The 27,489-nt window shown below is 41.4% G+C and overlaps 1 protein-coding gene across 8 annotated transcripts in view; it reads left to right on the plus strand.

Annotated features, from left to right (window-relative positions):
* Positions 1–27,489, plus strand: part of myrf (myelin regulatory factor) — a 264,892-nt gene that overhangs the window by 166,535 nt on the left and 70,868 nt on the right. For 6 of the 8 annotated variants that reach the window (XM_059975651.1, XM_059975657.1, XM_059975654.1 and 3 more), the window contains 3 exons: positions 1,415–1,476; positions 18,676–18,946; positions 20,013–20,113. In XM_059975651.1, coding sequence (XP_059831634.1) covers positions 1,415–1,476; positions 18,676–18,946; positions 20,013–20,113 — 434 coding nt within the window. Of the gene's footprint in view, positions 1–1,414; positions 1,477–1,786; positions 1,806–18,675; positions 18,947–20,012; positions 20,114–27,489 lie in introns of those variants that run through there. The other 2 variants (XM_059975652.1, XM_059975659.1) reach the window with 2 other exon arrangements.

Raw genomic sequence — 27,489 nt, forward strand, 5'->3', positions numbered from 1 at the left:
GACCTGCTAGTCAAAGACCTCTAGGGTGAAGTCACTGAACTTGAAGCTCTGGAATTGCTCCAAATCTAGGATGTGATAAATATTTCAGTGAAGTAACAGTTCATTTTTTAAGAGGATGAAAACATTTTTTTTTAAACTCGGCACTAGGATTGCCAGAAATCCCATTCAGTGAGCTATGCCTCAGAACAGAAGCATCCACCAAATTATTTAGCTGAATTGTTCCCAAATGACGTTAAAAGAGCACCGGTTGGCTCCAGCAGTTATTCACTTAGAAGTACACAAATTCATAAGCGGCTCCAGTAAAACTAACTGGCTATTGGCAGCACTTTATAACAAAAATTAATTAGAGCACATATGCATTTGTAATTCTCACAACTGAGAGAAGCTCAAATTTCTATCTTTTTTTTGTTCATAAAATTAACATCTGAAGAGAAAGGAGAGAATTGTCACATTGGTTCTGAAGGCGTGCAATGGGTCTGTGACTGCTGTAGGAAATTTTAGTAATGCTTCTAGTGTTTGTCTTTTGATGCTTGATTCTGCTTTTAATAATTGATCTGGTTGTTTCAGTAATTCTTCGTGCTCACTCCATGTTTGCTTTATTGGAATTCCTCTCTGAACAGGTCAGCTCGGGATTGACGTTGCCTGTGATTTCTCTCCTAACCTTGCTGCTGGGCACAGCAGTGAAACATAAACACTTTTACTTCTGTTGCTCAAGAATAAGTAAATAGAGTCAGGTTATAGGGAGCTGTGTGGTATATTTTCCTTCTCAATGTGTGATTGTGGGTTTAATCTGAGAAATAGGGATCCGAGGATGCACACTGTCCAAAGCTTTCTGCAATATCATTTGACCTTTGACTCATCCCATTTTCTCTTCTCTATCACCATTTTAAACAATGCAGCTTCCAACTGCTCTTTGTATCTCTGTAGCTCCTGCTCAAAAAGGGAGGCTGGAAACTTGTTATTAAGTTTGATCACTGTCAGAGCAACCATCATCTGGGATGCACAAGATGAAGTATGGCAGCCGACTTTGCCCACTTGATTGCTCTGGGCTCCCGATTGTTGTTCTGTACTGTGCTGCTTGAGATTTCCTTGTGCTCTGCAGACAGCCTGGGCCTTACCGGCAAATAGAGGATTGACAAAGCCACAAGGAAAGAAATTTTACGATTTTCTTATTAAAGTGGAGAAAATAATTTAAAGAAAGCACAGCAATACTTTTTCTTTTAAGAGTTTGTGACATTGTAGGCCTATATTCATAGCCTTTGGACTGCAATTTCAATGCCAATGGCTCGAGAAAGTATTGTTGTTTGATATTGTTATCGTCATTTTAATCTGACTTTCAAGTTTGGCTTTGAGTTGTTCTATCATTTAAAACCTGCAATTTTTAACTATTGTGCTCCCTTTTTTTTCCCCTCAGTACTTTACCTGAATCTCCACCTGATTCCGGATCTGAGCCGTACTCCCCTCCACAGGTGAATGGTAAGCCCCATAACTTCCTATTTTGGATTGGTTTGCTCTAGGCTCTACCAAGCTTCTATCTGAATAAAGGTGTGACTGCATGCCTGAATTATCAGTGAAAGCAGCCATTTATAAATATTATCAAAGCTCTCAGCTTTTGTTTTGATCTGCACTTCACTGAAAGGCTTGCCAAGCTAAAATTAGTGAGTAAACAATGCTGGTAAAAGAGAAAAGCTGCCATAACGAACAGCAGAAACGTGTAGGGCAGAGGACGACTACTCAGTGGGGTCTCCGAAACGATGTGCTGAGGAGAAATCACAATTAGTTGATGGGAAGACTCTGGATGATGAGTAAGAGTTATGGTTGTTGCAAGTACCTTCCACCGACTCTTACTGCTGTAACGAGCTTTGCCTGGCTCCTTGCTCAGTGAAGCTGCTCACCCTTTGTGCTGTGCCTTGTCGGGTGTTCCCTTTGTCAGGGATCCAGAGAACTCAAAGTTGTTGGCAAGTTATTCAACTCCTTTATTTGTGGATTTTGTTTCAGATATTTAAGTGCTGGCAAGGGACGGATGGTGTGGGTGGTAAAGATGGCGCGGAGTAAAGTCAGAAATGAAAGATAGTACAGCAGAAGGAAGTTGGAAAAGAGAAAAAACATTAGAATGAGGGGAAAAAGGTTCAGGAAAGTAAGTGAGAACGGAGGCAGATTAGGATTTAGAGAAATAGGAGATATAGACCAAACTCCCAGACATGAAATGGAAAGAATGTACCAGCTGATAGAACATAGTTTCCTTGTGCCACTCGTGAGCTTTTGTGGAGTTTTGTAATTTAGCATTTGTGTAAGCATGGTGCTGTAATTGTAGGGGATGCATATTGGAGAATGGGGAGGAAGGGGTTGGGGGAATTGTGTATTCTGTGGGGAACATAAGTCATCGTAAGCCAGTTGTTGCACTCTGTGTCGAATTGTTACGAGTAATTTGTATCCAGGTTCCAGAACTAATGAAGCAGTGGAGAAATGCAGGATTCTGAAATGACTATGAGACTCCCAAAAGGATGAACTGGTGGTGGACGAAATTAATTGCCTTGGCCAGAAAGTTGCAGGGAGAACTGCAGTGTGGAATATGCAGTGTGCCTGTACCCTTGTGACTATATTTGGTCTGAGAGTGCAGCTTTAAAGCTGAAGAATTTGGGTGAATGCAGATGTATCAGGAAATAAAGATTTGGATGCTGTTGCATATCCTCACATCAGTGGCACTCATTTCAAAGCACTTTCTTGTAATCATTGCTTTTCAAGCAAGCATGACAGCAGAGCGAGATTCCACAAGTGACAATTGAACATTAATCTCGTTTTAGTGATTGAGAATCTTTTTTGAGAGTGTCATGGAATGTTTAATGCCTGTCTGAATGGGTCGGCGGATTTCCTCTCAATAGTTTGCAGAGTGACCTCTCTGGCCTTCAGCACTGGAAAGTCATTCAAGGTGTTTCAGATAATTCCAGTGGAGCTTTAGTCAACTGAAATGAATAACAAAATATAAGGACGTGTTCACTTCCTGGAGATGGTTCAGAGATGATCCAACCTTCGGTGACATAGATGTAGAAAATGGGGTCACCGACTGGATATAGTTAAGCTTTCTAGCCTTTAAAGAAGAGGTCTGTCTGTAAATGAGGCATAGAAGATGAGATTCAGAAAATAATTGCCATGAGCCATTGGTTAAGTTGACAAAAGGCAGTTGCAGGGGTAGATGCAGGATATTTTTCACAGAAAAATGAGTAATGAAATAAACACCTGGGCAAAGCAGAGGAAGAGGGAACTATTGAATCTATAAAAAGAATAATTGAATATGGTAGTGAGGTAACCAAGGGGACAAAATAGAATAGGTGATACGACCTTCCTTGGTTGTATTTATGTTAATACCTCAAGGAGTATGCTTACAGCTGTATAAAATTGATCTTCTGTTAAGTGGTGTGAAATATTAAAAAGGGACCTAGGTGTCCAATGAAAGACAACATGCTGATTCGGCCATCAGTCAGGAGGGAAAATGGTACGTTGGCCTCTTTTGAGAGATCTGATTACAGGAGTAAGGAAGTTGTGTGCATTTGTGTAGGGCATTGGTGAATCTGCACCTGGAATATGCACAAGTTTGATCTCCTTACCCGAAGAAGGACGTACTGTACATGCCATAGAGGAGTGCCACAGAGGTCACTGGGCTGATTCCATGGGTTTATCGTATGAGGAGAGATTAATGAGGAGATCACTTTAGGGCTTGATAGACTAAATGCAAGGGGTGGGTGCGGTTTGGGGTGGGGGTTTTTTGAGAATGTTTTCCTGATGGAGGACTAGGACCAGGCAACATAGTTTGAGAAAGGACTGGCAGATCATTTGGGATGGTAAATTGTTGAGGATGAACACTTCCATTTAGAGGACTGTGCATCTTTAGAATTCTTTACCCTGGACGGTGTTGGAAGCTACATTATCTTCAATGTTAACAGAGATTGATAGATTAATCAATTTCTGGGAATTGAATCAATAGATGCGAGGATGGAAAATAGTACTTGCGTAGAGATTAATGCAAAATGATGCTGAGGTGGAAGAACAGCTGCGATCTTGATGAATTTTTGCACCGCACGTGAATAAATTTAATGGGAAAAGCTTTCAGTTTTTAAACCTGTGACCTATTGATGCACAAAGGATCCTAGACATGCCAAATATCATGAAATGACATGGAGTCCATCTTTTGAGATTACTCTGGCAAATTTCTTTTATACATATCCAGCATGTAGACAACATTTGTAGATGTAGACCCATCTGTACAGAAACTGGACACACAAGGCAGCTGAAGTTGCTTCTGGGAAGCACAAAGGGAAGCAGTTTGACAAAGTTTCCTTTATAGTTTATTCTTGTCTTCTTTTGCCCATTTCTGTCCCCACATCCCTTCTTTGGTCTGTATATAGTTTGTGTTGCCCTCCACCACTCTTGCCAGGGTTGTAACCCCAAGTTGTCACCTTGACCAGTGGTTTTCTTCCAATGGCTTGGCCAGACTGAACTTCCTTTCCTTCTACACTGATCTTTAATGCTTCTTCATCCTCTCTCCTTCTCACTCTTTCCCATGAGGTGTGATATGCAAGCAATCTGAATGGGTTCAATGAGCAGAGACAAGACAGGGATGTAATGCTGAGGCTTGATAAGTTATTGGTGAAAACACACTTTCCTGTTTTGACAGTTTTGGGCCCCTTATCTAAGAAAGGATTTTGGAGAGGGTCCAAAGGAGATTCACGAGAATTATTCTAAGATTGAAAGGGTTAACATATGAGGAGCCTTTGATGGCTCAGGCCCTGTACATGCTGGTGTTGAGAAGCATGAGAGGTGATCTCATTGAAGCCTATCAAATATTGAAAGGCGTAGGTAGAGTGGACGTAGAGGATGTGGAATCTAGGAGCAGATGGCACAGACTCAGAATACAAGGATGTCCCTTTAGAACCGAGGTGAGGAGGTATTTCTTTTGCCAGAGGTTGGTGAATCTGTGGAATTCGTTGCCACAGATGGATGTGAAGGTCAAGTCATTGGGTACATTTAAAGTGGAGGTTGATAGGTTAGTGATTAGTAAGGGTGTAAAAGATTACAGGGAAAAGGCAGGTGAATGGGGTTGAGAGGGATAATAATAAATCAGCCAAGGTGGAATGGCGGAGCTAATTTGCTAAGCCAAATGGACTAACTCTGCTCCCATACCTTATGGACTTCTGGCTTGTAAATGTTTTCCATCTGTGTACTGCGCCCATTGCTAAATGTACTTATCACAATGCCTTGGTCTCATGGGCAATGTGACCTTGCAGTAAGTGGCCGAGGCAGAAACCTGATGCAGGGTTCTTGCACACTGCTTGCTTCCTGGCATAGTACAACTTCCAGGTCGTTGCCTTTATTGCTTGGGTACAACACAGAGGCAAACTCTGTGTGAAAAGTGGCACACATCATTTATAGAAAATGGAGGATTTTCATTAAATGAAATTGAAGGAAAATCAGCCAGAGCTGAACTTTTTTTGCCATTTCCTGATGATGGCTTAGTGATAAGTCAGATAGACATATAGCTCAGATAAACATCTTAGTTGGCATGGACAGCATGGGCTGGAAAGCCAATTTTGTCGTCGTATCTCTGTGTGCTATGAGCGGATACACTCATATACCTCTGTACTGAATAAAGAGGCTTCTTGGTGTATGTTTGTGGTCGTCTGCTACTGTGGTCCATCCACTTCAAGGTTTGACACACTGTATATCAGGAGACACTCTCTGCACGCCATATAGTGCATGGTTATATGAGTTCCTGTCACTTTCCTGTCAGTTTGAACCTATCTGGCTGCTCTTCCCTGACCTCTTTCATTAACAAGGCATTTTTACCCACAGAACTGCTGCCCACTGGATACTTTTTGCTCTTGCACCATTTTCTGTAAACTCTAGGGACTGTTATGCATGAAAATCTCAGGAGATCAGTAGTTTCTGAAATATTTAAATCATCCCGTCTGGCAGCAGCAATCATTCCACGGTCACAGTCACTTAGGTCACATTTCTTCCCCATTCTGATGTTTGGTCTGAACAGTTGAACCCCCTGAGCATCCTTGTCTGCATGCTTTTATGCATGGAGTTGCTGCACATGATTGGCTGATTAGATATTTATATTAATGAGCTGGTGTACCTAATAAAGTGGCCACCATGTGTAATAGAATGGAACTTGGAAGAGGGGTAGTAACTGTAACTCGAAAGATTCAAATGGTGCCCCCTCTCTCTGTGTACAGCTTTGGTGACCCTTCGCACAGTTACTCATGGTGGTGGCATTGGTGTGTTAATAACATCATGGAAACTGGGTGTGAGGTACCTTGTAGAGTGAATTATTAGCATTGTTAACTGAGAGATTCAATAGAACGTAGAACCACATCATGAAATGACTCTTGGCCTGACGTAAATTGAGACATTGTGGCTGATTTTTAATTTCTCAGGGATACAGTTGTTGGAGAGCCAAGAGTTCAAAATAGATGGTTTGTTCCCCACCACCATCGCATCGGGTGCTTGATCACCTTCACAAGAAGAAGTCCGCCAATCCCAGAGAGAAGTGTTTTGAGGGGATTTGATACTGGGGCACTAGGGAGACCCTGAGAAGTGGAGGAGGTATTTTCCTCTGGAGCCCAGGAGATGCATTTTTACTGGCGTCATTAAAAACAGATTTTTATTCTGCCTTCTTTACTACATTTGTGTCCCAATTACTTTGGCAGGTGTGCTGACTGCCGGACAGATCTTTCCCACCAGTTAGTCAGCTAACACTGGGATTCCATTAATGTCTGCTATAAATGGGGCCCTGCCAGAATTCTGCAAGATTCTCATTTACAATTAAAACCAAGGTTGTTCTAACAACAAAAGGTCTAGAACAAGGTGAAAATTGAACCTCCCCTGTTTACCTTTTTCTCACCATTCACTTGAATAGGTCAGGGCTAGTTGAGATGGAAAATTACGGTTTATTAACATTATCTCCACATCCACAGTATAGGTGTATGTATTTGTAGACCTAGTTTGATATAACAAATTAGAGTGATCAACATGGGAAACTTTTCACTCATTAGCAATCTTATACACTCTGAACTCTACTGTATTTTTGCATATGCTTAAATAAGGAATATAATCCCCACTAACTGCCCATCAATTATTCCCAGGTAAGGCCCTGGTTAAATTGTCCATATTATGCAAACAATATTGTAACCCACCAAGAATCTTCAACTCAAGACCAAATGTAACTATTCCGAAGCTCCTCTCCATTCAGTTAATAGTAACCATGGATGTGTGTTGAGGTTTGGTTTAGTTTATTCACACTCTGCTCGTTTGTTATGTCATGTCATGTGGACGATGACCTTCCATCACTGTGGTTGTTCTTGGCAGCGCTTTTTTTACAAAAGTGTTTTGCCATTGCCTTCTTCTGAGCAATGTCTTTGCAAGAGGGGTGGCCCCAGCCATTATCAATACTCCTCAGAGATTGTCTGCCTGGCACTTTGCAAAATAAACACTTAAATCATGACTACAGCTTTGTGGCTCATTTGTGATATTAATTTCACTCTGACTGTGACCTTTCACTGTAGTTTTTTTTATACAGAAACTGTCCCAACTTTCTTAAAGGGAAATAAAATGTCCTTCACAACACTCAGGCACAAAATCAGACAAGACTGCTGCATGTATTAATATGGGAAGTCTCAATCCATTGTCATACTGATAGGTTATTGTGTTGAGAGACCCAGCAGGATTTAGGGGAAGAAGAAAAGTGTCATTTCATTTCATTAGAAATGTGACATAAGTACATTGGGAATGGTGTAGGACCATTATTCTGAACTTCCAACATTGCTGTTTCTCAGGAGTGGCCAACGTTTAATCTTTATTTTCCACAGCTATGTAGCATGAAGCCTCGCAGAAAGTGAGCATGTTCCTGTTTATCTTCCTCTGATAGAAGGTGCAACATTCCACTTCAGCGTTTAATGATCCAGGCAATAAAAACGCTTAAATCACCTTTCTCTGAATTTCTAGTTTTCCACAAAAGAATGAATAGATTACAAGTGCAACAAAATAGTTTTGTCTGAGACCACTTTTGGACTGAAATCCCTGGACTTAGGCCTGTGTTTGCCATAATCTATGCAGTACTACTGCAGGTGACCTGGGAATGCTTGATACTGAGTTCCCAGTAGCTCTCTCTGTAATGGACAGAATTCATTTAGAGGTGAGTTGGATAATGTACCAAAAATGACATGTTCTGAGAATCTGAAATGATTCCTTCCTTTTATTTAGCTGATCGTTTTTGTGATAAAGGTTTTTTGTTATCCAAATTAGAGAAGCAATTTATACCAACTGTTTGCTTAGTAAACTGTATTTTTATAAGTGAGAGAGTTATTCGGAATGATAAGAAACAGTGCACCTTGTAATGTGCTAATGTCACAGAAAATCTCCCTCCCTGCATTAGATTGGCAGAAAGCCAGGACAAACACAATAAAAGCTGAGATAGTACAAACTTCTTAGCAGCCTCCACACAAAGAACTCCAGCTCTTTTGTAATGAATGTATATCTCCTTCCATGTGGGTGAGATGCAGAAGGATAATTTAATTTGCAATCAGCAATGATTCTAAAAATATGTCCTTCCTTGTTCTGAAGCGAATAATTCTTTGGGATTTCACTTTTAGTACCTCAACTAAATAGCAATTTTTTTTCACTATTTGAAAGGGGGTGACCCAGCCAAATATTCTCCTGCCCTCAGTCAGCCTCTACCTTTACCACCCACCTTCCTCCTCACCTGGTTTCACTTATCATCTGCCAGCTGGTGCTCCTTCCACTCTCCCATTATCCTATTTTAGCTTCTTCCCTCTTCCTTTCCAGTCCCGATGAAGGGTCTCGGGCCAAACTGCCCTTTGTTTGTTCCCCTTCCATAGATGGTTCTTGACCTGCAATTTTACTTCTCCCTTGAGGTTGTTTGCCAATACCTTAATAGGAACAGATCAATTAAAAAGCAGGGGCATATGTGTGACGCCCCTGCTTCGGTCTTCCAGGGTCACTGAAACCAAACAGCATACCAACCTAGGTAAGAACTAAATGTGGATTTAATCAGAGATCCCCGTTCTATATGGTGCAGTTACAAACCTGGTTATTATAATCCCATATTTAACATAATCACAATTAAAGAGTATCCAGGAATACTTTAGACAGGTAAGTATAAAACCTATATATCATTTTTCTTGTTGCCTACTGTATAAGATAAAATTAAGATTTTTGCTGTAAATTGCTTTGCACCATGTTTACCTTCTTTCACCTTCACATGTTCTACCAGTCTGTTGTTGCCAGTAAAACCTTTTATGCGGTGGTGTGCTGGGGCAATGGCATCAACACGGGTGATGCCAACAGACTCCATAAACTGATTAGAAAGGCTGGCTCTGTTATAGAAGTCAAACTGGACACGCTGGAAGCTGTGGTAGATCAAAGGACCCTACAGAAAATCCTGGCAATTCTGGACAATGTTTCTCACCCTCTGCATACTACCTTAGCTGAACAGAGGAGCACTTTTAGTAATAGACTAAGACAACTGTGCTGCTCCAAAGTGCACTTTATGAGGTCATTCTTACCCTTAGCCATTAGGCTCTATAATGAGTCAACCTATAGCCGGGGAAGTGATGGCCCTCTCCTGTTAGAGGTGACTTATTTTTTATTCTTTCTACTTCTCTTCTAATATTTATATCTGTGCACTTGTAATGCTACAAGTAATCTACACTGTAATCTCCTTTGGGATCAATAAAGTATCTGTCTGTCTGTATCTATAAACAAAATACAGATGGTCTGTTTAAGCATTCTGGATTTATATTCTTTTTTTACACTGGGCACTCATTTTCCATTGAAAAGCATTATTTTCCATGTAATGCTTTTTGATTTTCTTGGCTAACTGTTAAAATTACAACATCGGATATATATTAAACACAAAGGAACCTGTAGATGCTGGAAATCTTCAGCAACACACAAGAAATGCTGGAGAGGAATACACAGTCAACTTTTCTGGCCAAGCCCTTCATTAGCGCAGAAACCTCTGAATAAGTTGTTTAATTTTATTTATTACGTACTTTGCTGTAGTTTCAGGCCTTGGCCACAGGATGAGTGAGCTACACCCCCCCTCGCCCCCCCCCCCCCGCCGAAGGGGCATCTTGAATGTAATAGAAACTCACTGCATTCAAATTATTAACATGCTGACCACTGTTGCTGTGAAGATGCTTGAAGATGCTTGGGACTTTCAACATAAGCATGCAGGAAATTGAAATTCCCATACCTATCAACACCACTGTGCTCCAACATTGGTTGGAGTCTGGAACAGCTTAAGACGCAGGACTACAATTAGGCCATTAGGCCCACTGAGCCTGCTCCACCATTCCATCACGGCTGATTTTTTTTTTCCCTTTCAAGCCCATTCTCCTGCCTTTGCCTTGTAATGTTTGATGCCCTGACTAATCAAGAGCCTCTGCTTTAAATATGCTCAGTGACTTGGCCACGGTAATGAATTCTACAGATTCACCACCCTCTGGCTAAAGAAATTCCTCCTCATTCTTACTCTAAATAGACGTCCTCTATTCTGAGCCTGTGTGCTCTGATCCTAGAATCATCCACTAGAGGAAACATTCTCTCCATATCCACTCTATGTAGACTTTTCAATATTCAATAGATTTTGATGAGATCCCCCTCATTATTTTAAACTCCAGCAAGTACAGGGCCAGAGCCATCAAACAGGGAGAAGTTTCTCCCAGTTTGGAAATAGTCTATGCCTTTATTCCTTCTACCAAGGTACATATCCGTACACTTCCCTACTATATTTCATCGGCCACCTCCTTGCCCATTCTCCTAATCTGTAGATTCTCCTGCAGACACCCTGCTTCCTCAACACTACCCAGTCCTCCACCTATCTTCATAGCATCTGGAAAGCTGGCACAAAGTCATCAATTGCATCGTCCAAATTATTGACAAATAACATGAAAGGTTGCAGTCCCAACACCATTCCCTACGGAACAACACTAGTCACCGGCAGCCAACCTGGAAGTGCCCCTTTTATTCCCACTCCATTCCTCCTGCCAGAGAGCCAATCTTCTACCCGTGCTAGCATCTTCCCTGTGATACTTATGGGCTCTTGTTAAGCAGCCTCATGTGTGGCACCTTGTCAAAGGCTTTCTGAAAATGCAAGTAAACAACATCCACAGTCTCCCCTCTAACTATCCTACCTATAATTTCCTCAAATAATTCCAACAGATTTGTCAGGCAAGATTGTCCCTTAAGGAAAACATGCAAACTTTGGTCTAGTTTACCATGTGCTTCCAAATATTCTGAAACTTCATCCTTGATAATGGACTCCAATATCTTCCTAACCACTGAATTCAGGCTAACTGTCCTATAACTTCCGTTCTTCTCTCTCATTTGCAATTTTCCGGTCCTCCGAAACCATTCCAAAATCTAGTGATTCTTGAAAGATCATTAATCATGTCTTTACCATCTCTTGCAGAGAGCAGATGATTTTGCTCGGTTAATCCTGATGCATCGTTTAACTACTTCATGTATTTCAGTGCACAGGAGAAATTGCAAATGGAAGAGGCAATTGATACTATGTTAATTTAAATTTATTTAATTGATTTTCAATGTTTTCCAGTAAGTGTTTCTTGTTTATTTAACAATTTTTTATAGTTTAAGATTTTTAAGGATGCCTCAATTTGGATAGTTTTTGGATATGAGTTGAGCCTGGAGACGTATGGGTTAACTGACTTTCAATACATTTCTTTGGGATGTAGATTCAACAGCTTTACAGAAATCTCAGGCTCTTCAAGCTGTGTACAGATACACAAATCCTGACACACACACAAAAATACATATTCCTTACATAGAACTTCTATCGTTGTTGTGCCTTCTTGAACTTCAAACGTCTCTGTCATGTTTTTGTATTATAGTCAAAATTACATTTATCATACTTGCCTCAGATTTAGACTTCTGGAGTAGATTTAGTGTTGTTTATATATCTTATTATTGGAGGTATTCCTGACACAAAGTCAGAGGACAAAGGGCAGAGAAATGGCGGATGAAATTGAGTACTGAAAATGTGAAGTGGTGCATTTAGAAGGATAAATAAGTTTCAGATATACAAGTGGTGAGTGGTAGCACTCACGGAATTCCTGAAGAACATAGGGACCTTGGTGTACATGTCAAGGATCTTTGAAGGTAGCAACCAGGTAAATAAAGTGGTTAAAGGGGCATACAGGATTCTTACCTTCATTAGCTAAGCCTTAGAATATGGAATGGTCTTAAGATACAATTGAAACAAGATGTATAAATGCTGGAAGAACTCAGCAGGTCAGGCAGCATCTATGGAAATGAAAAAGCAGTCATGTTTCGAGCTGAGACTCTTCTTCATGGCCGGAAAGAAAGAGAGAAGACAACAGAATAAAAAGGTGGGAGGAAGGGATGGCTAGAAGGCGATAGGTGAAGCCAGGTGGGTAGGAAAGGTAAAAGGCTGGAGAGGAAGGAATCTGACAGGAGAGAAGAGAGGACCATAGGAGAAAGGGAAGGAGGAGGGCCCCAGGGGGAGGTGAGAAGAGGTAGGAGGCCAGAATGGGGAATATTAAAAGAGGGGAGAGGGAGGGAATTTTAATTACCAGAAGAAGAAATTGATATTCATGCCATCAGGTTGGAGACTACCCAGATGGAATATAAAGTGTTGCTCCTCCAACCTGATCATGGCACAAGAGGAGGCCATGGACTGACATGTCAGAATGGGAATAGAAATCAGAATTAAAATGTTTGGCCACTGGGAAGTTCCACTTTTGGTGGATGGAACAGAGGTGCTCAACAACGTGGTCCCCCAGTTTACAACAGGTCTCACTGACGTCGAGGAGGTCATATCAGGAGCACCAGACGCAAAAGATGACCCGAGCAGATTTGCAGGTGAAGTGTTGCCTCACCTGGAAGGACTGTTTGGGGCCCTGAATGGAAGTGAATAGGCAGATGCAGTACTATGGCCACTTCAAGGGATAAGTGCTGGGAGGGAGTTTAGTGGGCATGGATGAATGGATGAGGGAATTTAAGTGAGAGCCTCTGAACAGAAGTGTATATATTTAAAGGGCTGTAGAGGCCTTCGTGACTGAGTTGCCTGTCATTGTTTAATAGTTTATAATGAGATGTTCCTGACTGTGAATCAGCACCTTAAGCAGTAATTTGGGTGAGGGTCAGACTGAGAGGTAAAATATAATGTGCCTCGAGAAAAGAACCCTTGTAGTGGCTCCGCTTCAGGTTTCAGCACACGGCCTCAAGACAGAGATACTACCACAGTACATTTTTGAATCCCCATGATTACCTCTTTATTCGCAGCTTCAAAACAGTCAAATTGGAAATTGTGATTTTTGCCAAGATAGTTCTTCAAAGTCAATATCAGGCTGTTGGACGTTGAAAAATTTATAAATTGGCTCAAGCTTTCTGCAACATCCAGTACCAGATACGGTAAAGGAGTCTAACCTCCAACTCTCCTAACTGGGGAGAAGCTTGACCGGGTCTCAGCCTGCAATAGTAATTGAGCTGCTGGTGTGTGGGGTGGGGGCAGGTTGCTGTCTGTTTCATTGGTGGCCAGTGTCCTTGCTACAAAGATGTCTGTTTGCAAATGCCAGATAATGAGCTTCATGTGATTTACATAGAACTTGAGAAACAGAAACAGGAATAGAGTATTCAGTCAATCAAAACTGTTCTGCTGCTCAATAAGACCATGATCAATATGTCTTGACCCCAGAGTCACTTCACAGTCTCTTCCCATACCCAATCACTCCCACGTAGTTCAAATCACTCTGGAGCAGAGAGTTCCGAAGTTGAGTTTATTGTCATATGCACAGTTACAGTGAAAAACTTTCTTGCACCAGCACCATAAGCACATAATTAGCATTCACGGGGAAAAAAACATGAACTAAATTTATATTAAGCATAATTTTTACAAGAAAGAACACAATTTCAACAAAAAAGACTAAGTCCATTTTTGTGCAAAGTGGTCATAGCTTTGCTGAACTCTAGTGATTAGGTTTGTGCTGGTTGGTTCAAGACTGACATAATTGAAGGGAAGTACCTGTTCTTGAACCTGCTAACCTTGGATTTCAGGCTTCTAAAGTGTCATAGCACTGAGCGAAGGAACTTCTCTGAAAAGAAACTATGACAGAGAAGGCCATTTGGCCCATCAGGCTTTTGCCAGTACTAAGGAAAGCAATTCCATCAGTCCCGTTCCTCCTCTTCTTATTGCATCATGGCCTTGCAAAATTATCTTCCCTGATACATCTGTTCAGTCTGCTATGGTTATTTTGCCATTTACAATATGGAATAATTTACTGTAGCCAGCACATCTCAGCAGCAACCTTTCAAGTAGTGTCAAAACTTACCTGCCAGCCTCTTTAATTACTCACTGTACCTGCATGCTAACTTGTGTCTTTCATATATTGCACTACTTTGTAGTGTAATTCTATTTAAATAATAATTTACATCTTTCCTACATGAGTATCACATATTCCCATATCATATTCCCATATCACATTCCCATATCATATTCCATCTACCAGTTTTTTCTTCACTAAGTTGTAACCCACCCTTCATATAGGTTATCAGAATGGATTGGTTATGATTGGTTATGGATTGGTTATCAGAATGGTTATCATATTTAAATATGGAAGCCCAGCACTGATCCCTGTTATAGAACAGTAGTTATAAATTGCCAATCCAAAAATGATCCACTTATCCCAACTCTATTTTCTACCATTTAACCACTCCCTGTGCATATTACCCAATCTCATCCATGGTTATCTTGTGCAATATCCTTTTATGTGGCACCTTATCAAATGCCTCCTGGAAATTCAACACTACATCCTCTGTTTCCTCTTTATACACCTTGGTGTGTTACATTTTCAAAGGACATTTGCACAATCACTTACCTTAGCCTAATATTCAAATATTTGTTCAATATTTGAGGGTTATTTATTTAGGATTATAACGCTGTGGCATCTGTACAGGCAATCAGTGCCTTCAAAAAGATGAGCTGAATGCACTTTTCGATACTTGGGATATTTTTCTCTAATGTTCTCACACCTATGTTACCCAGAGAAACACTACTGTGAATACCTTCAGATATATGTTGGTGGGTTCATCTTAAACTAGTTCAAAGATGTCCTCTAGTGTCCTGCTCTAGAAATCAAAGTCAGATTGAACTTGCTATCTGGGTTAAGACTTGAATGGTATACTGTATGTCTGGAGATGTCAGCTGTGCAAAGGATTGAGCTTGGTTATGATTATCAGTACATGTGTTTGGCTGTTTATGATCTGTCCATCCTTGGTCTCTCTCAGCTTCATACTAGCTTGTCTATGTGGCTCAGTACAACCTTTGAACTACTGCATTTTAATCAAGCAATTAGTAAACAATCTCAGGTTCTGGGGCCTGTGGAATAATCTCAGGTTCTGGGACCTGTGAAACAATCTCAGGTTCTGGGACCTGTGAAACAATCTCAGGTTCTGGGACCTGTGAAACAATCTCAGGTTCTGGGACCTGTGAAATAATCTCAGGTTCTGGGACCTGTGAAACAATTTCAGGTTCTGGGACCTGTGAAACAATTTCAGGTTCTGGGACCTGTGAAACAGTCTCAGGTTCTGGGGCTTCCTCCATGGTTGTAGAAGTTGAATCTGACTACAGGAAGTGAATGGTTCTGATTGCTCTGGATATCTGGACGTGTTGGCATCCCGAACAATTCCAGGCAAGCTTTATGGACAATGTGGTTTATAATTTGTGAGTACAGTGTCTGACATCACCACTTCCTTTATTTTTTGGAAAACCAACTCACACTGCTTCTCCATTGCTATTTCATCCCGATCTGTAGTAGAGTTTAAGGGGTGGAACACAATAGCCAGATTTGCCAAGAACCTGCTGTAGTAATTGACAAATTCTAAATCTTCTTAACACTGTCTTCAGATTTTGGAGCTGTTCCTTGTCATCCTTACCGGTACCAAACATGTCAACCAGGTAACACTGAGTGCCAAAGTGCAGGAGCAGATGCCTATTATAGCAATAAAGCCCTTTGTGAGTGCTTTTGCTTAGAAGCACTTTGGACTTTTCTTCCATCTCCATTTGTAGATAGGCCTCATCTGCCCACTTTGCTGAAGTGTTTTCCTCCAAAAAGGTTTGCAAAGATATGCTTTACCCTGGGTAGAGGATTCAGATTCAGTTTATTGTCATTTAGAAACCACAAATGCAATGCAGTTAAAAAATGAGACAACGTTCCTCCAGAATGATATCACAAAAGCACATGACAAAACAGAAAATCCACATAACGTTTGGCAATCCCCAATCCAGAGTCCAGAGAGGCTATTGTGAATTAATATTGCGCTACCATCTTAGCGTGTTTCTGGAAAGGAGCTCCAAATCCACCAGACAAAACAAGACCAAAAACTAAAGCTACAAGACCTGCACAAAACCACATAGTTACAACAGTGCAAACAATAGCATAATTGATTAAAAAAAACAGACCATGGGCACAGTAAAAATAGTCCAAAGATGTTAAAAGACTAACCACCACACAGTTTCCACAAGTCCTCAGGGTCCCGATAGACTCGTCATCCCACGCAGTCAGCAGAAGGGAATACCCCCGCTGTGGACTTCCACAGCACTGGATATTGATATACTTTCAGTACTGGGTTGATGATGATCTTAACATCACCACAGATGCTGACAGACCCAAGCTTCTTGGCTACTAGGACCACTGGCCTTACCCATGGGTGCCACTCAAGCTCAGACCTCTCTGCAATCCAACTCACTGGCTACTTTATCACAGATGGTATAAGGAGCTAGACGGGCTTTGCAAAACTTGGGTGTAGCATTTTCATTTAGCATTATTTTACCCTTGATCTGTTTCTGTTTTCCAATGCCATCCTTGAACACTGCTGTGACATCATCTAGTAACTTTCTTAATTCGCTTTCAGTTGATTCTGTTGCAGGGGATGTGGCATGCAAGTGATGAATCAAGTTGTGGGTGTCTCGGTTAATCATGACCCCATGATGCTGGCCTCCTGTTTTCACCATATACAAGCCCAATATGGCTTGATGGTTGCTCTATTTCACTGATATGATTGTCATTCATACAGGAATGACCTTTTCTCCTGTTTAAATTCTTTGCTGGATATCTGCAGGCTTCAGTTTAGTGTCTTTGAAATGCCATTCAGACTTATTTTGTGGAATGACTGAAACGGCCAATCCAGTATCTAATTCCATTTTAATCAATTTACTGTTCAATTCTGGGGTAACCCATATTACTTGTCTATTGTTAGTTTTCACATTGTAAATCTCAAGGCTACTCAATCCTTTGTCATTTGCATCATTATCAACTGCTCATTTTTTTGAAAATCTCTGTTGACTTTTCATCTTTTTTTTCTCTATCCAGTTCAATTATTTTTGTCTGCCTAACATGCTTTTTGTTCTGCATTGTTGCATTTTCTGCAAATTTCACCTTTAAACCTGCATTGGTATGTGAACCCCTTCCACAATCGTAACACAATTTGTTCAGCCAGGTTGATTTCTGTTTTGATGCTACAATTTTGTTCATCCTCACCTTCACTGCTGACTGCGTCTTAACTGAGTGTCTGTCTGCTGTTTCCATTGACGCTACTGTTTCATCTGCTCTTTTAAATGTAAATTGGTTTCAGTTAGGAGCTATTTTTGACTGTTTCTTGTAAGATTCCACAAACGAGACGATCTGACAGTACATCATTAAGCCCACTATACTCAGACAATATCTTCAATTCAGCGACATGTGCTGAAATGGATTCCACTTATGAAACCTAAAGCATTCTGCAATCAACAATGGTTTAGGTTCTAACTGTTCCTGCGTTACTTTCATGATACCTGCAAAACTGAATTTGGCTGTTTTGTCTGGAGCAGTCAAGCTTCAAAACAAACTATATGCCTTTAAACCCAATATACTCTGCAAAACTGGCACTCGCTTCTCAACGTACTGCTCATCAATTTGTTCTGTATACATATTCCATATACACACATATGACATGGCAGCATAATAACGTATGCCATTTTCATACTTTTACCTAAACAACCAAGAATGCTTAATCAAACAATACATTTACAATATTACTGAAATATTAAATAACACAATAGATAGGTTTTTGATTAGTAAGGGAATCAAAGGTCATGGAGAGAAGGCAGGAGAACAGTGTTGAGAGAGATAATAAGTCAGCCACTCTGGAATGATGGAACAGACTCATTGGGCCAAATAGCCTAATTCTAGTCCTATGTCTTATGGTCTTCATTTTGTAGAGAAGAAGGATGAGAGGTGAATTGATAGAGGTATCCAAGATGATAAGAGACATACTGTAGATGGAGTAGACAGAGTTGCTGATGGGTGGTCGTAGATTCTGATATATTATGGACATTTAAGAGACTCTGAGATATACAGATGAAAGAAAATTAGAGAGCTACATGGGAGTGAGGAGTTAGATTGATCTTGGAGTAGTTTAAAAGGTCAGCATAGCATTGTGGGTCAAAGGGCCTATACTGTGTTGTACTGTTCTATGTTCTATGCAAGTAGTGTTTGCAGATTGACACACGGTATAAAGGGAAGTTGCTCAATTTTCCCAGACTGCGATGTATTTAAACTTGCCTTTCTCTTCCAGCAGAGTCCCACCTGCTCCGCACCATGACACCAGAGCACCTCTGTCACATGGCACCCTCTTCTCGTCTGGAACACCCTGCACAAACACACCTGCAACCACCACACCCTCATCAGCCGCCCAACCCGCACTATTCCAACGTGCCGCGGGAGATGTACATGAAGCCTGAGCCAATGATGTCCCAGTATCCAGTATCAGGAATATCACCAAATGAGCTCCATCATGCCCAGCAGTCACAAATGCTTCATCAGCTTCTACAGCACCATGGATCAGAGTAAGATGCAGTAGATGTGTGTGTGTGTGTGTGTGTGTGTGTGTGTGTGTGTGTGTGTGTGTGTGTGTGTGTGTGTGTTTCTTACTGCATGATTTGTTTATATACATTCAGAGCATTGCTGTTCAAATGAACCACTCTCAAGCAAGCATCTCCACTCCATCCGCCACAAGTGGAACTTCCCAGTGGCCAAGCATTTTAATTCCCATTCCCATTCCCAGTCTGACATGTCAGTCCATGGCTCCTTGTGCCAAGATGAGGCCACCCTCAGGGTGGAGAAGCAACACCTTGTACTCCATCTGGGTAGCCTCCAACCTGATGGCATGAATAATGATTTCTCCTTCCAGTAAAAAAAACTCCCACTCTTCTCACCTGCTCTCACTTCCCCCTGGGTCTCCTTCTCCTTCCTAGGGTCCACTTACCTCTCCTTTCAGATTCCTACTTCTCCAGCCCTTGACCTTCCCCTCTCATTTGGTTTTACCTATCACCTTCCAGCTGGCCTCTTTCCCCTCCCCCCACTTTTTATTCTGGTGTCTTCCCCGTCCCTTTCCAGTCCTAAAGAAGGGTCTTGGCCCGAAACATAAAGTGTTTATTCATTTTCATAGATGCTGCCTGACCTGCTGAGTTCCTCCAGCATTTTGTGTGTGTCGCTCTAATACAATCCTTTCATCTGTGAAAGATACTTTTCTTTAATCACTCAATCTTCGTACTTTTAGATTTCTGATATTGACTGAATTCAGAATCCATTTGTTCCCAACGTTAAAAGAGAGAGAGAATGTGTGTGTTTGTGTGAGTGTGTGATATGTGTCTGTAGAAGCACTCAGTTCACTAAATGTCCACTCTGTTTGCATTTTTGCTCCAGTTGAAGTAGTTAAAACCCATCCATTTGTGACTAATTTGTACTGAATTATTCCCAAATGTCTGGGTAGCTACCCATGACCAGTCACCGAACAGCCTAAATTAGCTGAACCCATGAGATAGAAGGACGTGAATAAAGATTGTCTTTCAAATTCTCTTGGTCCCAATCTCTCCTTCAGTCTGGCCTCCATAATTTCTCATATCTTTGCAGAGGTATTCCTGTGCATCCAGCCAAGAAACGGAAACATTCTGACTCCCCGCCAAACACTTTAAACACTCAGATGTTGAATGGAATGATTAAACAGGAGCCAGGTAGGAATATTTGATTTAAATTCTTCTGCACCTACTTCATGCTCCTTCAGACTGTTTTACTTTCCAGGACAGTGAAAGAGGATTGATTTGCCACTGACACAGAGATACTTCAGTGGTTTTGTTGATAAATTTCCTGAACAAGCATCAGCTGAGCAGTCTTCTGATCAGAGATATTTCCTCGGTCCTATCCATGTGTTCCCACTTTTTCTGTAACGTGAACAAACCTGTTTTCTCTCTTTTCGAGTTCTGACAGAGGATTTTAGACATGAAACATTAACTGTCTCTTTTTCCACAGATGCTGACTGACCTGCTGAGTGTTTCTAGCATTTTCTGTTTGCATTTCAGCCTGTGCAGAGTTAGTTGATCAGTGGTTAGGTCTACAATTGACCCTTCCCAGTTCTATTTTTGCTCCACATGGTTAGGAAGTGCCCTCCAGTTCCATCAATGACTCTTACCCAGTGTTCCCTGATGAGGTGGGTATATGTAGATGTTGGACAAGGCTAATTCTTCAAGTTTATATCAGGCTTGTCCTTGCTGATAATCAGCTCTGAATACCTCTCTGGGATGCTCTTGTTTATGGTGAATTTGACATGGTAAACAGGATAATGCATCTTATGGGTCCTGTGTAAATCTGCCAAAGAGATCCTGCTCCGAAATTCTCACTTTATTAGAACACACAATTCCCTTCAGTCCCATTCAGACCAATTTCACCCACTTTTAGGATTCATTTACAAAAATATACAATTTTTAAATCTGAAGTTTTTGCTCCTTACAGCAAAAAATAGTGAGGGGAGATTTGATAAACTTGCACTTTGACAGTTTTATGTAGGATATGTAGAGAAAAACTGTGCCCATTAGTGGAGGGGTCAAGAACCAGATAAAATGCACTTGAACTGACTATCAGATATCCGGAGAGACACAATGGAAAATCATTCTAAACCAGTGATCTGGAGCTTACTGTCCGAAGCTATTGTTGATACTGGTTGAATTCTGGCATTCAAGAGGGCATTGGATAAATATTTGAATATTTATCAAAATGCTAAGGCTATGGAGAAAACACAAGTTCAAGTTCAAAGTAAATTTATCAAAGTGCATACATGTCACCATATACTGCCCTGAGATTCATTTTCTTGCAGGCATTCATAGTAGAACAAAGTAATACAATAAAATGAATGAAAAAAGAACCACATCCAAAGACTGACAACCCACCAACGTGCAAAAGAAGACAATCTGTGCAAAGCAAAGCAAACAAATAAATCAATAATACTGAGAAGATGAGTTGTAGAGCCCTTAAAAGTGAGTCCATGGATTGTGGAGTCAGTTCAGAGTTGAGATGAGTGAACTTATCCATGCTGGTTCAGGAGACTGATGGTTGAAGGGTAATAACTGTTCCCGATCCAGGAGGTGTGGGGCCCAAGGCTCCTGTACCTCCTTCCCAATGGCAGTAGCAAGAAGAGAATGGTGTAGGTCCTTTGATGATGAAATCTGCTTTCGTGTGGCAGCTCTTCTTGTAGATGTGCCTAATGAAGGGGAGGAATTTTCCTATAGTGGACTGGTTTGTAACCAGAACTTTCTGTCAGCATTCCCATTCCTGGGCATTGGTGTTCCCATACCAGGCTGTGGTGCAGCCAGTCAGAACACTCTCTGCTGTGCATCTATAAAACTCTGCCTTGGACTGTCCCAAGCCCTGCTGCAAAAGGAGGAGGGCTGGGAGTGGGGCTAGCAACCCCATCCCGTCGAAGCGGTGCTAAAGGGAGAGAAAGGATCTTTGTTTAGAAGTCAGATGGTGAAAGCTGGAAGTCCATGGAAGCCATGGGGTCGATCAATCTTCTATCATCCAGGACCACCACCTGAATGGCTCAGGACAGAGAATTCTGGCGGGCTGCTGCCCCCACAGGGATGATGTGGCTGAAGAAGAAGAAGTTTGTTAAAGTTTTAGATGACACCTAATCTGCATGAGCTTCTAACAAAATAGAGGTGGTGTCATGCATCCTTTGTAATGGTACTTTCTGTACATGCTGGGCCCAAAACAGATCCTCTGATATGATAATGCCAAGGAATTTAAATTTACTGACCCTCTCCTATCTCATAATGAGAACTGGCTCCAGGACCTTCTTTAAAAAATTCAAGCCAGATTTTCATTCTCCCTCCTATATGCTGATTCAGCCAACGATAGTGGTGTCACCTGCAAACGTAAATATGGCATTGGAGCTGTGCTTAGACTCACAGTCATAAGTATAAAGTGAGTAGAGCAGGTGCTAAGCACACAGCCTTGTGGTGCTCCTGTGCTGAGGGAGATTGAGAAAGAAATGTTGTTGCTAATCCAAACTGACTGGGGTCTGCAAGTGAGGAAATCGAGGATCCAATTGCACAAAGAGGTATTGAGGCCTAGGACTTGGAGCTTATTGATTAGTTTTGAGTGGATGGTAGTGATGAGCTGGAGTCGATGAAGAGCGTCCTGATGTATGCATATTCACTATCCAGTTATTCCAGAGCTGAGCGGAGAGCAAGTATCTGTTGTTGACCTGTAGTGAAAGTAGGCAAATGGTAGTGAACCCTTGTCACTCCCCAGGCAGGAGTTGATATGCTTCTGGACCAGAATCTTGTAGCTCATGGAATTGAGGTAACATCCCTCCGTTCTCGACAAACTAACTCACACCCCAGCTCTATCAGCCAATCCAGTAATTACCATCATGAAACCAGTGCTAACAAGACCTGCCAAAGCACATTAAGAAAATGTTTTGTGTGTTATTATTGAATGCTGATGTTTTGTGCCCACAAGGTGGTGAGTACCTTTAGAATCAGAGCTTCTGTTGCTACCTCTGGTCAGCTCTAAAAGATGTACTATTTTGTAGTCAAACATTTAATACTGTGAATCTTTCAGTACCTTTTGTTAGAAAATACCATGGGAATAATTCTGCCATCCGTTTGAAATGTTGTCATGCAATAGATGGCTGGGTGGGGAGCCTTGAGATATATTTCAGGGTATCTGGCAATGTCCTGTCAGTTCTTTGGGGCTGCGGGAATTCCACGTGAAAGAAACATTCCAGAACTATTCCTCTTTTTAGGATTAGTCCCTCAGATGAAGCACTTTAGGCTCCTCAAGAGACCCATTTGTTTTTCTTCCTCCATGCCAGAGCAGCATCTTTCCTCTGTTTCTCTCACTGTTCTGCATTTTTGTGAACTTGTGCACAATGATTCACTCATCATTCCAGCAGCTCATTCCCCCTGGCTTGCTGTCTTTGTTAATGTTCTGTACATGGCTGGGTTTGGGTAAAAGTGCTTGACAGCTGTGGGTCAGCAAGTGTTCAAGAAGTCAACCGGGAGGCAAAGACTTTTTTTTTGTCCCCACGGCAGCTTCTGTGATGTGAGAGACACAAGACCTCGATAGCTTTGCAATCTGCAACATTTAACAGCAATGTAATACTTTAAGGAAGTACAGCAAAGTAGTTCCTGTACAGATGGTGAGTCTTGTTACAGATTTGGACAAGGCAGTCAATGTAATGGCAGTCAGTAATTTCAATGATCAACTGTAGCATGTACTATTTCATTTGCAGTTCTACAGATAATTCAACAGTGGCTGGATGGGAGATGCCAGAGAGTTGTGGTGGATAACTGTTTGTCAGGTTGGAGGCTGGTGAATGGGTCCAAAGTTATTTGTCATATACATTAATGATCTGGATGATGGGGTGGTAAATTGGATTAGTAAGTATCCAGATGATACTAAGATAGATGGTGTTGTGGATAATGAAGTAGATTTTCAAAGCTTGCAGAGAGAGTTAGGCCAGTTAGAAGAGTGGGCCAAAAGATGGCAGATGGAGTTTAATGTTGATAAGTGTGTGGTGCTACGTTTTGGTAGGACTAATTAAAATGGGACATACATGGTAAATGGTAGGACATTGAGGAATGCAGTAGAACAGAGTGATCTAGGAGTAATGGTGCATAGTTCCCTGAAGGTGGAATCTCATGTGGATAGGGTGGTGAAGAAAGCTTTTGTTATATTGGCCCTTATAAATCAGAGCATTGAGAAAAGTTGGGATGTAATGTTAAAATTGTACAAGGCATTGGTGAGGCCAAATTTAGAGTATTGTGTACAATTCTGGTTACTGAATTATAGGAAAGATGTCAACAAAATAGAGAGAGTACAGAGGAGATTTACTAGAATGTTACCTGGGTTTCAGCACCTAAGTTACAGGGAAAGGTTGAACAAGTTAGGTCTTTATTCTTTGGAGCATAGAAGGTTGAGGGGGGACTTGATAGAGGTATTTAAAATTATGAGGGGGATAGATAGAGATGACGTGGATAGGCTTTTTCCATTGAGATTAGGGGAGATTCAAGCAAGAGGACATGAGTTGAGAGTTAGGGGGCAAAAGTGTAGGGGTAACACGAGGGGGAACTTCTTTACTCAGAGAATGGTAGCCGTTGGAACGAGCTTCCAGTAGAAGTGGTAGAGGCAGGTTTGATATTGTCATTTAAAGTAAAATTGGTTAAAGTAAAATATGGACAGGAAAGGAATGGAGGGTTATGGGCTGAGTGCAGGACAGTGGGACTAGGTGAGAGTAAGCATTCGGCACAGACTAGAAGGGCCAAGATGGCCTGTTTCCATGCTGTAATTGTGATGGTTATATGGTTATATTGAAACAGTCCATACCCATGTGCAGCAACAGCTGGGTAACATTTAGGACAACATCTGTTAACTTATACCAAACAGTGAACATCTCCAACTAGAGAGAGTCTAACTACCTCCTATTAGATTAAAACTCGATTGTCATCATCTAACTTCCCACAACCAATAACCTTGCAATTGTCACTGATCAGAGAGTTGGCTGGAACAGCCTAATAAATGTTCTGGCTGCATAAACAGATCTGATGCATGTTCCTGTGTCTTTTACATCCAGAACCAAGATGGTGCCTGGTGTCACCCAACTCCAAGTGGATATTTTGTATTGAGTTTTTAAGCTTGCAGAATATTTTTTCCTATAGCATTCAGCAGACTCAACATCAATCATAACAAAGTAGTTCACATGATCAGCTCGTCATCCATGAGTACTTCCTCTACCATAGCCACATTGTCTGCAATGTAAATCATCCAAACAGTGCAACTAACAGCAAACAAGAGAAAATCTGCAGATGCTGGAAATCCGAGCAACACATACAAAATGCTGGAGGATCTCGGCAGGCCAGGCAGCAGCTATGGAAAAAGGTACAGTCGATGTTTCAGGCCAAAACCCATCGGCAGGACTAACAAGGGTTCTTCAGCACAATACTCTGCACATTTGCATCCTCTGGAGCCTCGAAGGATAAAGACAACAGGTTCATGGGAGCATTACCATCTCTCCATATAACACATCAGGTCACAAGTCACTTTGACCTGAACAACTGGTAACATTCTTTCTCCGTCTTTGGGTCAAAATGTGCAAATTCCATATTCAGTAGCATGTTCAGAGCACCTTAACCATACAGACAATGGTGTTCCAAAAGGTGGCCCACCAGCACTTACTCATGGCCAAATAACGTTAATGAAGGGTAGTCTACATTCCATGAGTAGATAAGTGTTCAACAGTGTTTCAAATCTATAAATGGCAGAAGGCACTAAGTATAAACAATTTTATCCTAATAAGCAATTAAGTATCAAAGTCTTCTGATTATTTCTTCTGATCAGCTGTTCTTCCCATTTCTCCGAAGGGTTTTGGCCTGAAATGTCGACTGGACTTTTTTCCATAGATGCTACCTGACCTGCTGAGTTCCTCCAGCACATTGTGTGTATCATTCTTCCTATTCCTCTTGCCATGTTTGGCTGTGGAGGCCAAGCCCAATAAAGCAGAGTTAGTGGGTTCTTGATTAGTAAGGCCATCAAAGGTTATGGGGAGAAGCAGGACAATGTGGTTCAAAGTTCGAAGTAAATTTATTATCAAAGTACATAAAAGTCACATATACAATCCTGAGATTCATTTTCTTGCAGGCATTCACAGTAAGTACAAAGAAATGCAATAGAATCAATGATACACCACACACAACAAAGCAGACAACCAACCAATGTGCAATAGACAGCAAACTGTGCAAGTGCAAAAAGAAAATAAAAACAAAATGAAAAGAAAAAAAGATAATAATAGATAAATATCTTATAAATATTAAAAACATGAAATAAAGAGTCCTTAAACATGAGTCCATTGGTTGTGGGAACTACTCAGTGTTGAGATGAGTGAAGTTATCCCCTCTGGTTCAAGAGCCTGATGGTTTAGAGGTAATAACTGTTCCTGACCCTGGTGGCATAGCCTAAAGTTCCTGTACCTCCTTGCTGATGGCAGCATGGCCTGGATGGTGGAGGTCCTTGATGATGGATGCTGCTTTCCTGCAGCAATATTCCATGTAGATATGCTCAATGATGGTAGGGCTTTACCTGTGATGACTGGGTTTTGTAGCCTTTTCTGGGTACTAGTGAACTGGGTATTAGTGGTTCCATACCAGGCCATAATGCAACCAGTCAAGAATCTTCCCCTTGCACATCTAGAGGTATTTGTCAAAGTTTCGGATGATATGCCAGATCTTTGCAAACTTCTAAGGAAGTACAGGCATTACCATGCTTATTTTGTAGTGGAACTTGCATGCTGGACCCAGGACAGATCTTCAGAAATGGTAACACCAAGGAATTTTAAGTTACTGACCCTCTCCACCTCTGATCCGCTGATGAGGACTGACTCATGGACATCAGGTTTCCTCTACCTGAAGTAAATAATCAGCTCCTTGGTCCTGCTGATATTGAGTGAGAGGTTGGTGTTGTGCCACCAGCCAGAATTTCAGTTTCCTACCTATACTCCGATACATCACCAACGTTGATTCAGTGAAAGACATCGGGGTCATCAGTAAACTTAAATAAGGCATTGGAGCTGTGTTTAGCTTCACAGTATGAAGTGAATGGAGCAGGCACTAATCACACAGCCTTGTGGTGCAGCTGTGCTGATGGTGATTGTGGAGGAGATGTCAATCCATACTGACAAAGGTCTACAAGCGAGGAAATTGAGGATCCAGTTGCACAAGAGGTATGGAGGCCTAGGTCTTGGAGCTTATTGATTAGTTTTGACGGGATGATGGTCTGTAGTCAATGAAGAGCATCCAGATGTATACATTGTCATCACTGTACAGATATTCCAGAGTTGAGTGAAGAGCCAATGAAATGGCATCTGCTATTGACCTGGTGTGACAATAGGAAAATTGGAGTGGATCCAAGTCACTTCTCAGGCAGAGGCTGATATGTTTCATCACCAACCTCTCAAAGCACTTCATTACAGTGGATGTAAGTGCTACTGGACGATAGCCACTGAGGCAGGTTATCACATTCCTCTTAGCTGCCAATGTAATTGAAGCCTTCTTGAAGC

This window comes from Hypanus sabinus, chromosome 7 (genome assembly GCF_030144855.1).
Source record: "Hypanus sabinus isolate sHypSab1 chromosome 7, sHypSab1.hap1, whole genome shotgun sequence".
In the NCBI taxonomy this organism is placed as follows: Eukaryota; Metazoa; Chordata; class Chondrichthyes; order Myliobatiformes; family Dasyatidae; genus Hypanus; species Hypanus sabinus.